Source organism: Dermacentor albipictus, chromosome 5 (genome assembly GCF_038994185.2).
Source record: "Dermacentor albipictus isolate Rhodes 1998 colony chromosome 5, USDA_Dalb.pri_finalv2, whole genome shotgun sequence".
NCBI lineage: Eukaryota > Metazoa > Arthropoda > Arachnida > Ixodida > Ixodidae > Dermacentor > Dermacentor albipictus.
In genome coordinates this window covers 154,114,993-154,128,564 of record NC_091825.1, presented here as the reverse complement: position 1 = coordinate 154,128,564, position 13,572 = coordinate 154,114,993, and the positions used below count along the sequence as shown (strand labels likewise).

Below are 13,572 nucleotides of genomic sequence, written 5' to 3'. Positions count from 1 at the left end.
GACCAAGAGCGTACAAAGTATGTTGGGCAAGGTAATGCCCATAGATTCCTGACAATGGAGACTATAGCTTTGAAGTTTCAAGACAAACGCAGAAAGAAACGCAGAAACATAGAATATGTCGTAATACTTGCTGCTGCAACGCAACATGAGTGATGTGACATATAACAATGCACAAACTTTTGGAAGAGGCACACCAGTTTACAATTCTAGTGCACCAAGCAATGCTAAATGGTGGAAGTTTGCAGTACTGGATGTTTTAACAAGTGTTACGTTCCTTGAGAAAAAACTTAAAATCTGAGAAAAGCTGCAACAATTTAGTAGGCTGTGTAATTTGTGAGGATGCGAGACTCTCACACGTCCCCTGATATGTTGTTTTCCCGCATTGCTCCAATCTCCTGTAATCCGGCTTCGCCGCGTGGCTTGGTGCCAGCGGTCTGGTTGAAGCGCATTGCGAAAGATGGCATGAGTGTGGCTCTGCTAAGGCCACCTAACAGCGGAGTTACTTGGGCGCAAAAAGGAGAAGGCTTTTCCTCTCTGGCTCGGAGTCGGCGAGCGGCACGGACGTTCTGCGCTGCGCCGATCCATGCTTCTGCGAGACTGTCTCGCAAAGCCTACCCAGGAATGGATGAACACAATAGTTCAAACTCACCACTGTTCGGGTGACCGTACGCGCGATCGACCAGGCGTTGGGGTCCAGCATGGGGCAAACATATTCGCTCGTTTTCCGGTCGCAGTGAGTCGGACATCCGCGATTTGTCGCGCGCCCATCGGCATGCTTTGTGCATAGCAACTCGGCAAGGAGGCATTAGTCTATGAAAGGTGCAATAAATGCCTTTGTGATTGTTTGCACTAGTGTGTTGTCATTCCTTTGTCCCAAGAGCACGGGTGAGAACCCCACAAATTACAAACACAGTATATTAAAAGTCAATGTATACGAGAAAGCATACAATTGCCCCATTTGAACAAGAACTATTGGTTAAGACTGAATACTACAGCCCACAACTAGAAGCAATTATGTTTTAAGTGCATGACTTAAATACGACCAACACAACACAGGAATGTGCTCTTGTAACATTCATGTATATTTGGCTTACATGAACCCTGGTATTAAATTAACATAGAACAATGTCACATTTCTGTTGCCTGTGCTCAACATTGAACATAAGAAAAAGCTACATTATGTGGTATAGTATGCACATCACACAAGTAAGGTTAGTGATTTTTGTGGCTAAGGCTAATATCTGGTGCTACACAGGCATATTTAGTGTCATTCAATGCTACAGTGACAATACATGTCAGTGCAGCAGGTTACTTTACAGCTGAAATATCTAAAAACAAAAGCTACTTGTAGCTTGAAAGTGCAAACAATGTCTTTAAAGGGGCCCTCACCAGGCCTCATAGCAAATTTTGGTTATACGCTGGAAGTTGTTACATGTTGTCTAGGGAGCGTTCTGCCGAAAAATTTTTTCAAGTCGGCTCATTAGTAGCCGAGATAGAAATATTTCAGTGCCACGAACCCATGATTTTAGCAGGCGGGCTCCACTGCCAAGCAAGACGCTCTCTCCACTCGCCCCGTCTATCCTTCGCAAGCGAAATTCCTTCACTGCACTCTCCCATACCAGACCTTGAGGGTCGCGTGACACATGTCACAGGCCCCGGCTTCATTTATCTTTTCTCCTCGCATTTTTTATTTTTTTTTTCGATGCCACGCATTTCTGCTGACGGCGCCGTGCGCATTCGCGCAGCACACGATTTTGCGCGCTGTGCACAAGGAAACATGACTAGCAGTATAATTCAATGCTACATGAATACTGAGGAAGAACGAGTGGATCACAGAGCACGATCATGCACTGGAGCATGGTAGAAAATGGCATGGTTTTGGTACTACGCACGTGATCGCACGACCGTGGGAACAAGCAGATGAAGCGGAAGTACACCTCTCTTGCTTCAGTGCGAAGGGAAACAAAAACATGTAGACATTCCGTTTGTGTGTTTTATTGTTTCTCTAAACTTCAATTTCTCAATTCAAGCAACAGATCGCACAGATAACAGATGCTGTCTTGAATAATTCTCGGACACATGTCACCATGAGCGACGTCACACTGTGGACACCAGTACATAGGCACAGGTACATGAGTACGTCATCTTCCGGCTTGCAGCGCGGTGGCCGCGACGAGAAGGAAAAACGGCGTTCGGTTTTAAATTTCAGATCTTTCTACGGTGCGTAGCAATGCAATACTTTGCAGAGATGATCGTTATCACTCAATGTATGCTTTGCGCTTGTCAGCTCAAGATGGCCAGTTGCGGTGAGGGGCCCTTTAAAGTATGCTAATAGGCATTTCCAAACGGAGTTTGCTTTCTCAGAAGTTTCCTTTCGTGTCCAGAAGCACACATATCATATGATGTTGAATTATAAAGCTGGATTGGTTCAAGCAAAATGCACTTATAGTGCTTAAAAAATTTGCGAGAGACACTTAAGACTGCTTATGAGAGGGAATGCGAAAGCATTATGGCTCCTTTAGTGAGATGTTATTATTTTATACATTCGTGACGTGGCGCTACCTCCTCGTCATTCGGCTGTGCAGTCACGTGCTCAATGACATGTGCACTAGGCCACGTCTTTAGTCAGCCAGATAGCTGCGACGTGACGTGTGTAATGATGCATGCACCAGGTACACCTTTAGTCAGCCAGAACTGTGGAGCCGCCGTGGTGTCGGAGAAGCGTGACCCTGGAGGTCCGATTTCAATTCCCACCCAGACCAAAATGTACGAAATTTTCTTTTCAAAGCCATTAACTTACTTTGTTTTCAGAAACCTCCCTGAGAAACCTGACATTGATCTGCGCAATTTTTTATGTGTTTTTAATTTTGTGCCATCACCATTTTTGGTACCATCACTCAGTCATGCTGCTGCTGCCGGATTTTCACGTAAGGGTGCGTATAATACTTTTGCATTAAAAATGGAAACTAACTTTGCTGACAACTTGTTTCAACAAATGGTCATGGTAATAATATTGCTACATAGTATTAGTTTTTTGCTGCTCATCAATTTTATCAGCAATGAGAGCACACATTCAATAGTGCTTTGAATTATCGAGAGTCCAGCACACTGCTAATGGCATCAAAATTTATAGCCAATAAATTTGCCAGTATGCAAATGGCATTCATAGTGCAAGCATTAGCAGTCAATACCATCAAGCTTGTTTGTGTGACACAGGTGTCTCATGCCCCTGTTGGAATGAGTTTCCCTATGCCTTCCTGGGATAAAATAACAGTTACATTTTTGCTAAACTTGACTCAATACATGCTTTGATGTTGTATTTATGCAGTACTCAGTAGTGGTCAAGATAATATAGGTTTCAGAGTAGAAAAAAAGAAATTATGGAGCAGTTTGAGCAGAAAAAGAGGCCTTTTTGTAACACTTGGAGCTGTACACGAGTAATGAGTTTGGTGTAGCCATTTGGTGCAGCTTGTTACTACTGCATAATCAATAAATGCTGCTCCATAGTAAAGGAAGACACAAGGCCAACAGTGAGCAGCAGCTAGTTAAATGTGTCTTCCCATGTATGGCATGCCATAAACAGTATGTTGCAAAGAGACTTACTTGGGGAGGTAAGACACTTTTGTAGACAATTACATAAAATTTTGTAGGCTAGAGAGAACAAGGCTATGTGGCCAGCCTTAAGACAGACAAAATATTACAACAGCGCTATAAATATTCATGCCACCAAGCATAACACAAGTGATGGCAAATGTTTTATGTGCATTCCAAATGACGGATGCGCTTTTGTGTTATTTAGGGAAATACACAAAATTGGTAGTGCATTCAATAATGATGCTCAAAGCTATGACAAGAGGCCGACATTGCATATACAAGTAGTGTCGGGGATGAGATGCTGCCATACAGTGTGTCGCAAAGATGGTGATTGCTGCTGCAAACACGGTACCATGCCATAAAATCACTTCCACTGCGAGGTGGTTTGTCAGTTTTCTAGGTGTCGTGTGGCCTTTACAAATAGATATGAGTCTATACATAACTTTAGCCAATGACACTCAACCGACCCGATGAAGCAGTGATGCCGATTACGGTTTAACAGCTGTTGCAGAAAGCTTGCTGCTAAATGCTCGTACAAGTGGCTAATTGGCAATTTGTTTCAAGACCATGCGTAGGGCTTTCGACGGCCATTAAGGCGATATTCTGGTCTGTGGGTGACTACAACTACTGCGAGAGCTTGTAGAGGTTTGTTTCTGTGCACACTTAAGGTTACTTGTTGAGAGAAAGTTCTGAACTACATGCCTAAATGCGTGAATCCGTGCGCCTTATTCTGATGGCTAATCTGTCCTATCTTCACACACGATAACGCATTTTCCGTAGTGCTCTGCTTTCATTGCTGTTCCCTCTGCTGACATCGCATAAGGGAATTGTTTCAATCTGTGTTGTCAACCTGGAAAACATTGTACTGACGCAGACAAAGGGTTGTGGAAAGGCTGAGTGCAAGGCACCAACGTCAGCCATGTGTATCACAGAATATTAGAAAAGTTTAATAGTACAGACAAATGATCCACAAATTGAATTACCATTCAATATTTTACTCGTATTCGTACATCCCTAATGCACACCCCTAATGCACACGCACACCTCTAATGAAGAGGTTCCATGACAGTGTAAGCAGGCAAAAATAGCACACTTTGGTGCAGTTGACAAACATGGCACTTGAGTGGGCCGCAGCATGACACAAACAAGTAGAATTGGAGCAAAATGGCGCAAATGGCACAGTTGAACCTACACCAAGTGCTTGGACAAAGCTATAACAGCAGCACACTACTGTTAGCCAAGAAGACTCATCAATATGTGCAGAAGTAAGTGGTGCTTCTAATGCAGCAGACCTGAAAAGCAAGTTACTTGGCTCACCAATGTCTAAAGTGCCCTCCTGCTCCTTGGCATCTTCATGTGATGATCCCTGCTCTGCTTTGCCAGCACTTGCCCCACTGCCAACATTTTCAGCGTCAGTTGATGCGTCACCTAGCATGGGAGGAGTGAAACATTGTCACACAGCTGGGCAATATGTGGCACCTGACAGTGCACAACAATTCCTAAAGATAGCAAAGAACTAAAGCACACACATATATGTAAATAGTTCTTTGCTCTATCCTCTGCTATCCACCAACACACCACCAAAACACACTGCTGATTCATTTGGCGAAATTTGCCCAATACTAACGTGCCCCTGAATCAAACGTGCGGCGTGAGCCAGCTGTGGAAGAAGATCACAACAAACGCGCGAGCAGTGGCACGAGCGCGTTCATGCAGTTATGCCAAGGAACGGAGACGCCCAACCCAGGAATGGGCGCCTAAGAGCTTCGCTCTAATAATATGGTGCCATCTCAGTCTTGTGCGGCACTGTGCTTTCCTCCTCACCCTTTTGTTATACCCTCCTCATTCGCTTTTCTCCTTGCGCTCTCTCTGCTATTGCTGTCTTTCATCTCCCACTGTGTTCTGCGTTCGCTCTTTAACCCTTCACTGTGCTCGTTCACTCAAATACAAGAGATGCCGAGGCACGCTGATACTCAACACAGGAAATGTGCGCAGCGCTGCACTCTAAAACAAGCAATAACTACTACCATGTGGGCACAATTTTCAAGTGATCGCAACAAGTGACAAGTTTCGCTGTCGGGTTGCTGCCGTCACTTGTTGCATCATCGGTTTCTGGCCAGCCAGAAAATTTTGCTTGTTGCCTGGTTTTTAACTCTTTCCCTACCATGGGGAAAATAGGTGTTTTTTGTACGTTTTGCCAGATTTTTTTTCTGAAGGAACTACTGCACTGGATATTTATGTAATACATAAACAAAAAGCAGAATGAATGCACTTTTCATGCATAAAAGTTTTATTCATGAGCTATATGTCAGAAAAAAAAATATAAATTGCCAGAGTCAATTGCGGAATAACATTGAGCAAAGTTTATGAAGACATGCTTGTGTCTATTAAGAAAAATATGTAACAAAAATTATGAGGTATACAAAATGTATTGCTGTCTAATTGGCATTACCTCAAAAAAAAAAAAATTTTATTGAGCAGATATTCCACTACAAAAATTTAACTGCAAGCACTACAGTTGGGCGTGGCGGGCTGCGACCACCAATGTTCTGGGCTAGTTTGCGTCATCGTTGCTCTCGGAGTCTAAGTACAATGAAAAGGCAGCATCCTCAGATTAGCTGCTGCTCGATCCATCGATAAAATAAGTCGCAGATGCAGCGAAATCACGAGATCTGCAATCTTTCGAAATGCGCGCGCCGCTTCCGGAGGCAGCCATTCTCGCTTCCTACTTTGACGATCATGAAACTTTGGAGTGCATTAAAGAATTACTGCCTCTTTGTAAAAAAATCGAACTGCTTAGAAAACAAAAGTATAGTTCTCCTTCGCGTCCAATGGCGAAGCATGTCCATGAGCAGTGCAAAAGGCCTCGAAAGTGGCGTTTCCAACATTTGATAGCAGTTGGCCACTTTTGCCTTCTACTTTGAAGATAGCAAAACTTCAAAGCGTGTTTAAAAACCACCGCCTGGCGGTTAAAAAATCAAACTGCTTAGCAAATAAAAATATAGTTCTCCTCCTTCACATTTGAGAATGCAGTGTGTCCGTGAGCGGTGCGGAAGGTCTCGAAAGCGGTGTTTCAGACTATCGTTAGCGAACTATGTGCAATGGATGCGGTATGGAAAGAGTAAAGTTCACTCAAGCTACTTGCTCTCCAATGTGAGAGCAAGAAATAAATGGTAAAATTAGCCTTTGTTTAGTCTCATGTCATGCTTAAAACAAAGAATTTCCAATGGTCTGTCATTTTTTTTTGGACATCAGATGTTTGTTTTGATGCTGCAGGCCTAACACACCAGCGAAAGCTGCCCTAGTGTTTTCATATGTACCTACCAGACGGTGACACAGCATCTAATGTGCAATATGTGGAACGTTTTCTCTGACAATGACGGCATATTCAAACTAGCTATAATGCACTATGGTTAAAATGTTTGCTTTGTGGTACTTTTGCAATTTTTTTACAGGCGTATGCTTGTACTATCGGCGTCAAATGAAAGTTGAACAGCGGAGCGGGTGGCCCAAGCATGAGTGAACATATAGTGTGCGCCGTCCAGTCATCACCATTGACAGGCGTGCACATCCGGTTTGGCCGCACTGCGGGATCCCCCTAGAGTGAGATAATTTCGCTTCTGTTCTGGTTCTTACATTTGAAAGGGAGAAAATGAAAAATAAAAATGAAGCTAGAATATTGAAGTTTACGGCGAGTCTTGTCGCACAGATCGCCGAAACCACAAGTGCTGTCGGCGAAAACAGTGCGTGATTCAGTTTGCACCGTCATCGCCCGCGCCGCGCGGGCGAATCTACCTTGCGATAACGGTGCAAACTGCACCACGCGCTGTTCTCGCGGACAGCACTTGTGGTTTCGGCGATCTGTGCGACAAGACTCGCCGTAAACTTCAATATTTTAGCTTCATTTTAATTTTTTTTCTCCCTTTCAAATGTAAGAACCAAGACAGAAGTGAAATTATCTCACTAGAGGGGGATCGCTCAGTGCGGCCAAACCAGATGTGCGCGCCTGTCAATGGTGATGACTGGACGGCGCACACTATATGTTCACTCATGCTTGGGCCACGCGCTCCGGTGTTCAACTTTAATTTGACGCCGATAGTACTTAATTGGGAAACAATGAACATTGTCACTACTTATTTTTGCAATGTCAAGTCTATTCAAGTCTATGTGGTTGCACCACACTGCAACATGAAAGCACGACAGGGCCCTCCTGTCCTGACACTTGAAAATCACGTATTTGCCTCTTAAAGCTGAATAGAGAGGACATGTAGTTATACTACATGCTGTTGTATTAATTACCACTTTTATAACATGTCACACATGTTACAGTGCACTCCCAGTCAAATCCTTATTCAAGTTCTCTGACCACGTGTACACACTATCCGAACTATCTATCCATAATCCAAACATGCTACCTTTTCCTGCTGATGTACGTGAGCATCACGTTTCACTTCAGCGGCATCTGGCGGGCGTCGCCCACCAGCTCGATTTCGTTTCGGTTTGTACGTTGCCCTCTTAAAACACAACGCAATAGGAAAAAAAAAATTGTCTCAGGCCGGTGGAGCACTTCCGGCTTGACGCCGTCGGTGTCTTGTGCCGCAACAATCTGCGCGATACTTCACACTACTACGTAGATAGCAACAATAGTTCAGTCTGTCAATTTTTTTTTTACTTCGGGCCGTACATTTTCCCAGTTAGTATGTTTTTTCTCGCAGTTTCTTCCAAAATGTATGAACGAGATTTTACTGTATCGGTGCAATGTTCGTGATGTCGTAATATAGTCCCAAATTTGTCAATATTATGAAAAATTCGGGAATGTTGGCAGGTATAATTTGTGGTCCATAAACAGCTCCAACAACTAGGACTGACTTGAAAGAACAACATGTACGACGGACAAGGCGCTTGTCCGTCGGACATGTTGTTCTTTTAGTCCGCGTCTTCGTAGCGCTCTTTTCATCAAGTATGCAAAACCAACTCGCCCACTTCAAGCTTCAGCTGCAACTAGGACTGACTTTTACTGGTTCTGACACATCACGGCAGGTGGCATCAGCTAAAAATTTCTGCAACTGCAATGACCACATTGCATCATACTAGGAGACAGACAAAGCCAGCACGAAAGCAACAAGAGCACTGACCTGCTGCACTATCATCCTTCATGTCAAGGGGAGGAGCGGCTTGCTCTTCAGAAGATCCTTCTTCTGGGTCACCAGGCTCCTCCTCTTGGGTTGCCTCGGTAGTAGCCTCCTCAGCGTCTGAAGCAGTGCCTTCCTCTTCATTGGGACACCCTGACAAAGGGACTTCATCATCATCATTAGCGCCGTCTTCTGCGTCAGAACCCAGGTCCATGTTTTCAGGAATCTCGATGTCTTCAGGAATGTCCATTGGGTCAGATTCCTGGACAAATTCATGACCAGCAGATCTTTCAAGCAGGTCTTGGACCAATGTTCAAAGTCTGCTTTTGAGGACACCAACAATCAACAGTTTTTAGAAAACCAAAGCTATGGTGTGTTTTTTCAGCAAGTAACTAGAGTACTGAATGATAATTCTTGCACTAACCTACATTTTGCAGTTCTTATGAGCATCCCCACATTCTATTTTAACAAAATAAATGCACAGTCAACTTCAGTTAATTCGACCGCGACAAGACCGACGAAAGTGATCGAATTATCCGGCAGCTCGAATTAAACAAGGTGCAGAAAGAGTGCCAAAACACACCGCTCATTCATTTGGCAGTATTTGCCCTATTCCAACATGTTCCCAAATTAGATACGCCCTGCCCCCACTTTCTGTGTCCAAAGTAGAAGGCTAACGTCAAAATGACATTCGAACTCCTAAGCACAGTTCAAATCTAACACGTACTGATGATTGATTTTCTAGCAAGAAAAATTATTGCACAATGACCGCTGAATTTCTAAAGCCAGCTAGCTTTGCCACATGGTTCCTTAAAAGCCAGCTCTGCCGCCATATATCTGTGTTGGGCGGTGAAGCATATGACTGATGCAAACACAGTTTTGCTTTTGTGTAAGATTGCACTGCGCAGATGATTTTCTACGCAATTTCCTGGTGAAAAAAATATATTAAAAAGCAAAACAAAAAACAACGAAAAGCATGCATTCAAGTCAGGTAAATACCATAATCAGACATTGTGAGCCATGATTATTGCTTGAAATTCTTTCTTCCATAAATGGGCGTTTATGACGACAAATGACACGTGCTCAACAAATTCGTTGTCCCCTAAGCTCCGTCAAGACTGTTGTTGCCACTAAAGGTATTGCTATCAGGGTCTCTGTAGGGCTCAGGCGCATGCGTGCTGACTGGTCAAGTTCAACTTATCCGGCAAAAGCCAATTTTAGTTTTGAAATAACGAAAGTTTGGGCTTATAGAAATGCATGGGCACCTACTGGGACCTTTGTCAGGATTGGATTACTTAATAATCAATGTAACTGAAAAATGAGATTACCTGGAGTCTAATTAACAAAACTTTACTGAAATACAATATAATTGTGACAGAATGACGTTGTGACGCTTAAAAAATAATGAAAAATTGAAAATTAATACGTTTTTGACTCAAGCTGACACTACACACAGCAACAAAAGCCAAGAGCTTACAGATGCGCATAACCTGTTCATCTACTGTCTCTGCTTAGCTCTTCTCAATAGCTTGTTAGCAGGAAAACCTAGAAAATAAGTGAAGCTCTCGCCTACCTAGTCTTGCTGCCACCGTTGCATTGCATTGCACTGGTTTCAAACGGTTTAAAATGGACAATGCCAATGCAAGATAGCAACATGCTGAAAATGGGTCAGAAATACTTATTTAAAATAAACGTCGCAAGTAGGCATGTGGGGAAAGACGGGAGCTCAATGTGAGAAACAAGAAGCGATGTGAGAAACAAGAAGTATAGACTATAAATGTAGAAAGATAAAAAAAGAATATGACAGCAGCAAAACTGGTGAGGTGAAGGCAAAAGAAAAATGCTGGTCATATATAAGAAGAAGAGCTGATTGTTGGGCTAGTTGGTTTTTCATAATTGAATTAGTTAGCGCGATAAAAATCACAAAGACAAGAAAGGTGAACAAAGACAAGCACTACACTCACAACTGCTTAATGGAAGGATAGAATCGTACATATATATTCTCTTGTGATGCATGCGTATAAAGCAAATGGAACAGGCACATGCGCATCAAAGGCGGTTGTGCAAGAAGTCAAATTCGTCATCAAGTAATGAGATGGAATGCTCGCTTATACACCTATCTCTATCCTTCTTGATAAATAAGGCCCGAGACAACCATTCTGTGCAGGAGCGGCAACACCTATTCTAGGCTCGCACATGAGGCCTTCTTTATCAAGAAGAATAGAGATAGGTGTATAAGTGAGCCTTCCATCTCATTACTTGATGACGAATTTGACTTCTTGTGCAACCGCCTTTGATGTGCATGTGCCTGTTCTTTTTGCTTGGTGTGCGCATGCGTGACAAGAGGATATATACGTACCATTCGATCCTTCCAATAAACAGCGGTGAGTGTAGCGCTTGTCTTTGTCTACCTTTCTTGTCTCTGTGATTTTTATCATTCTAAGTTACTACTTCAATTATATTTAAGAAGAAACTGGATATTCCATACAGTTGCTGCATTAAAGCCTGCAGTGGCTTTCTTGTATAGCTCAGTTATGCAGTCATCAAGCCTAATGCATCAAAATAAACAAAACTAGGCACTAAATTTGCAGCATGGTTCTAAACAAAAATGCAAGGTATACTTGCATTTTTGCAGAAAGTATTCTTGAAAAGAAAATGTTTTATATTTGTGCAAACAAAGCAATTAATGCATGCCTCTGGGTGTGCAGAGCTCGGGTCTGGTGGTGGTTCTTCAGTGTTTTCACCGAGACCATCATCCTCCAAACCAGCGGCTGGTGGCTGCTCAGTCTGTGGTGCAGCAGACTCGTCCCTGGCACCCAGTTCAGGTGGCTGCTTGCAGGCCTCACCCGTAGCACCTTCTTCTTTCTTTTCATCACCTGCCTCCTCGGGCTCATCTTCCTCCTCTTTGTCCCACAGCTGTTGGGAGGAACAAGAGAATGTGCCATGTTAACAGGATTATAATCAGAACCAGAATCAGAATCGGTTTTATTGTGATGATTAGGAAGACTACAGGGTGTTAATATACAGAAGGAGGTCCTGAAGTCAGAGACTGCAATGGGACCTCTTTTACAAACTAAACGTAATAAAACACAGATTACAGCAGTTTCAACAAATCATTAACAAGGAAGAATTACAGGTTTTAGTATGAATAGCATAACTAAAGAAATAAATGTGCACAAATAAGAGTCATATAAAAAAGCACTGTAGCAAGACCTCGTTGAACACTAATAAACTAACAGCGTAAATGACATGACGTACACAGCATAATTTACAAACTCGAATATATATTGTTAGATATGGAGCTGGTTCCTGCGATTACTTCGAGTTCCCCAGACCACATCGGATTGCAGCACAGCTAATTGAGGAATGCAAAAGCAGGAAAGCGCATTCCAGAGAAGCGGCCGAGCAAACAAGTTTGAGGCAACAAGTTTACGTGCCAACAAGTTTGTGCGCCGCCGGGGTTAGCAGGTGGGCATCCGACAATGAAGCAGGTGCACGAGCGCCCCCCGCTCCTTCTCCAGCCTACAAGTGGATTGCCAGTCTGCGTGGCAAGACCGCAGAGAGCCCCGACAGGTGTGCCACGCGACACGGGCGCCTACCATTGGCTGTAAGTGGCGTCATCGGAGTGGACTCTCCCATTGGTCAAACATGACGTGACTTGCAGTGCTCGAAGGGCTTATAAGAAGCCTTCCAGAGAGACCTGAGCATTCTGGGATATGCCCTGATTCCCTGATTCACCTCTCTCGAACTTCTTGCCGCGGGCCGCAGCGTCCGAGTTGCTGCCGGCCCGTAATGACAGTACGACTGGTACTTGTCGCTCCTCTCCCTGTATAGAATGTAGAATAAATACCTCCCAAGTTTTTGGTATTTCATCCCGACGTCCGTACTCCAACCCCTACATCTGGTTGGCAGCGGTAGGATCGCCTCCGAATGCTTCAGCTGGTGGCAGCGCTACGAATCAACCTTCGTCGAGAGAGATCATAAAGAACCGGGAAGAGCGAAGAAGAGAGAGCCTTCGTCGAAAGAGGTCCGAAGAGACTGGGAGTATCGAAGAAGGAGCGAGCCTTCGACCCAGGGAGTCCGGAAGGAACCGGCAACAGCGGACGAACGAACCGGATGGCAGGGTGCTGCAACCGTAAGTGAGCGCGTGGTTTTTTTCCTTATGATTCGCCAGACTCAAAGGTTGTGTGTTCAATTTTGATAGTTCTGGGAATCGGGAGTTTGTTGCATTGTGTGTTTGCACAAATTAATTAAGGAAAACAGTTTTAACCACCTGTCGGGGCAGCTGCCATGGATCTTAGAAGGTTGACGAGGTTAGACTTGTTGTTGGTGTGCGACGATTTGGGAGTTGAGGCGGACGAACGGATGGAAACGCCAGCTATCATAAAGGCGATTAATGATAGTGGCAATGATCACAAAAGCATTGAGCTTGCTTGGGAAGTGATACAGGAGCCACGGGAGCGAGAGCGTCGTGTACGTTTGCGAGCGCGTCGTGAACTTAGGAGTGAGCTTAAGCGTGAAGAACGCGAGAATGAACGGAAGCAGGAGCTTCAAGAACTTACTCTTAGGTGTCAACGTCACGAACGTGAGAAGGCACGCGAACGTGAGAATCAACGTAAGCTTGAGCAAGAGGAAAAGTATGAGAGAGAGAAGGCAGCGCTGATCAAAGAGATACAATATTGTGATCAGTTATTGGCACAGAGACAACGGCTGTCTGAGAATTCTGTAGGAAGTACAGAGCAAGTGTCTAGCGGATTTTCGCCAGAAGCCGACGAAAAGAGTAGTGCCTGTGAGATTGACTGCCGATTAATAAGTGAAGGGAAAAGGCTAGCTGCTAACGATGCCT

The 13,572-nt window shown here is 44.0% G+C and overlaps 1 protein-coding gene across 4 annotated transcripts in view; it reads right to left on the bottom strand.

Moving 5' to 3' along the window:
- The window catches only part of LOC135902333 (midasin), a 369,755-nt gene that overhangs the window by 3,732 nt on the left and 352,451 nt on the right, over positions 1-13,572 (bottom strand). For all 4 annotated transcript variants that reach the window (XM_065432311.1, XM_065432313.1, XM_065432314.1 and 1 more), the window contains 3 exons: positions 11,421-11,642; positions 8,730-8,988; positions 4,912-5,022 (listed from right to left, as the gene is read on the bottom strand). In XM_065432311.1, coding sequence (XP_065288383.1) covers positions 4,912-5,022; positions 8,730-8,988; positions 11,421-11,642 — 592 coding nt within the window. The remainder of the gene's footprint in view (positions 1-4,911; positions 5,023-8,729; positions 8,989-11,420; positions 11,643-13,572) is intronic.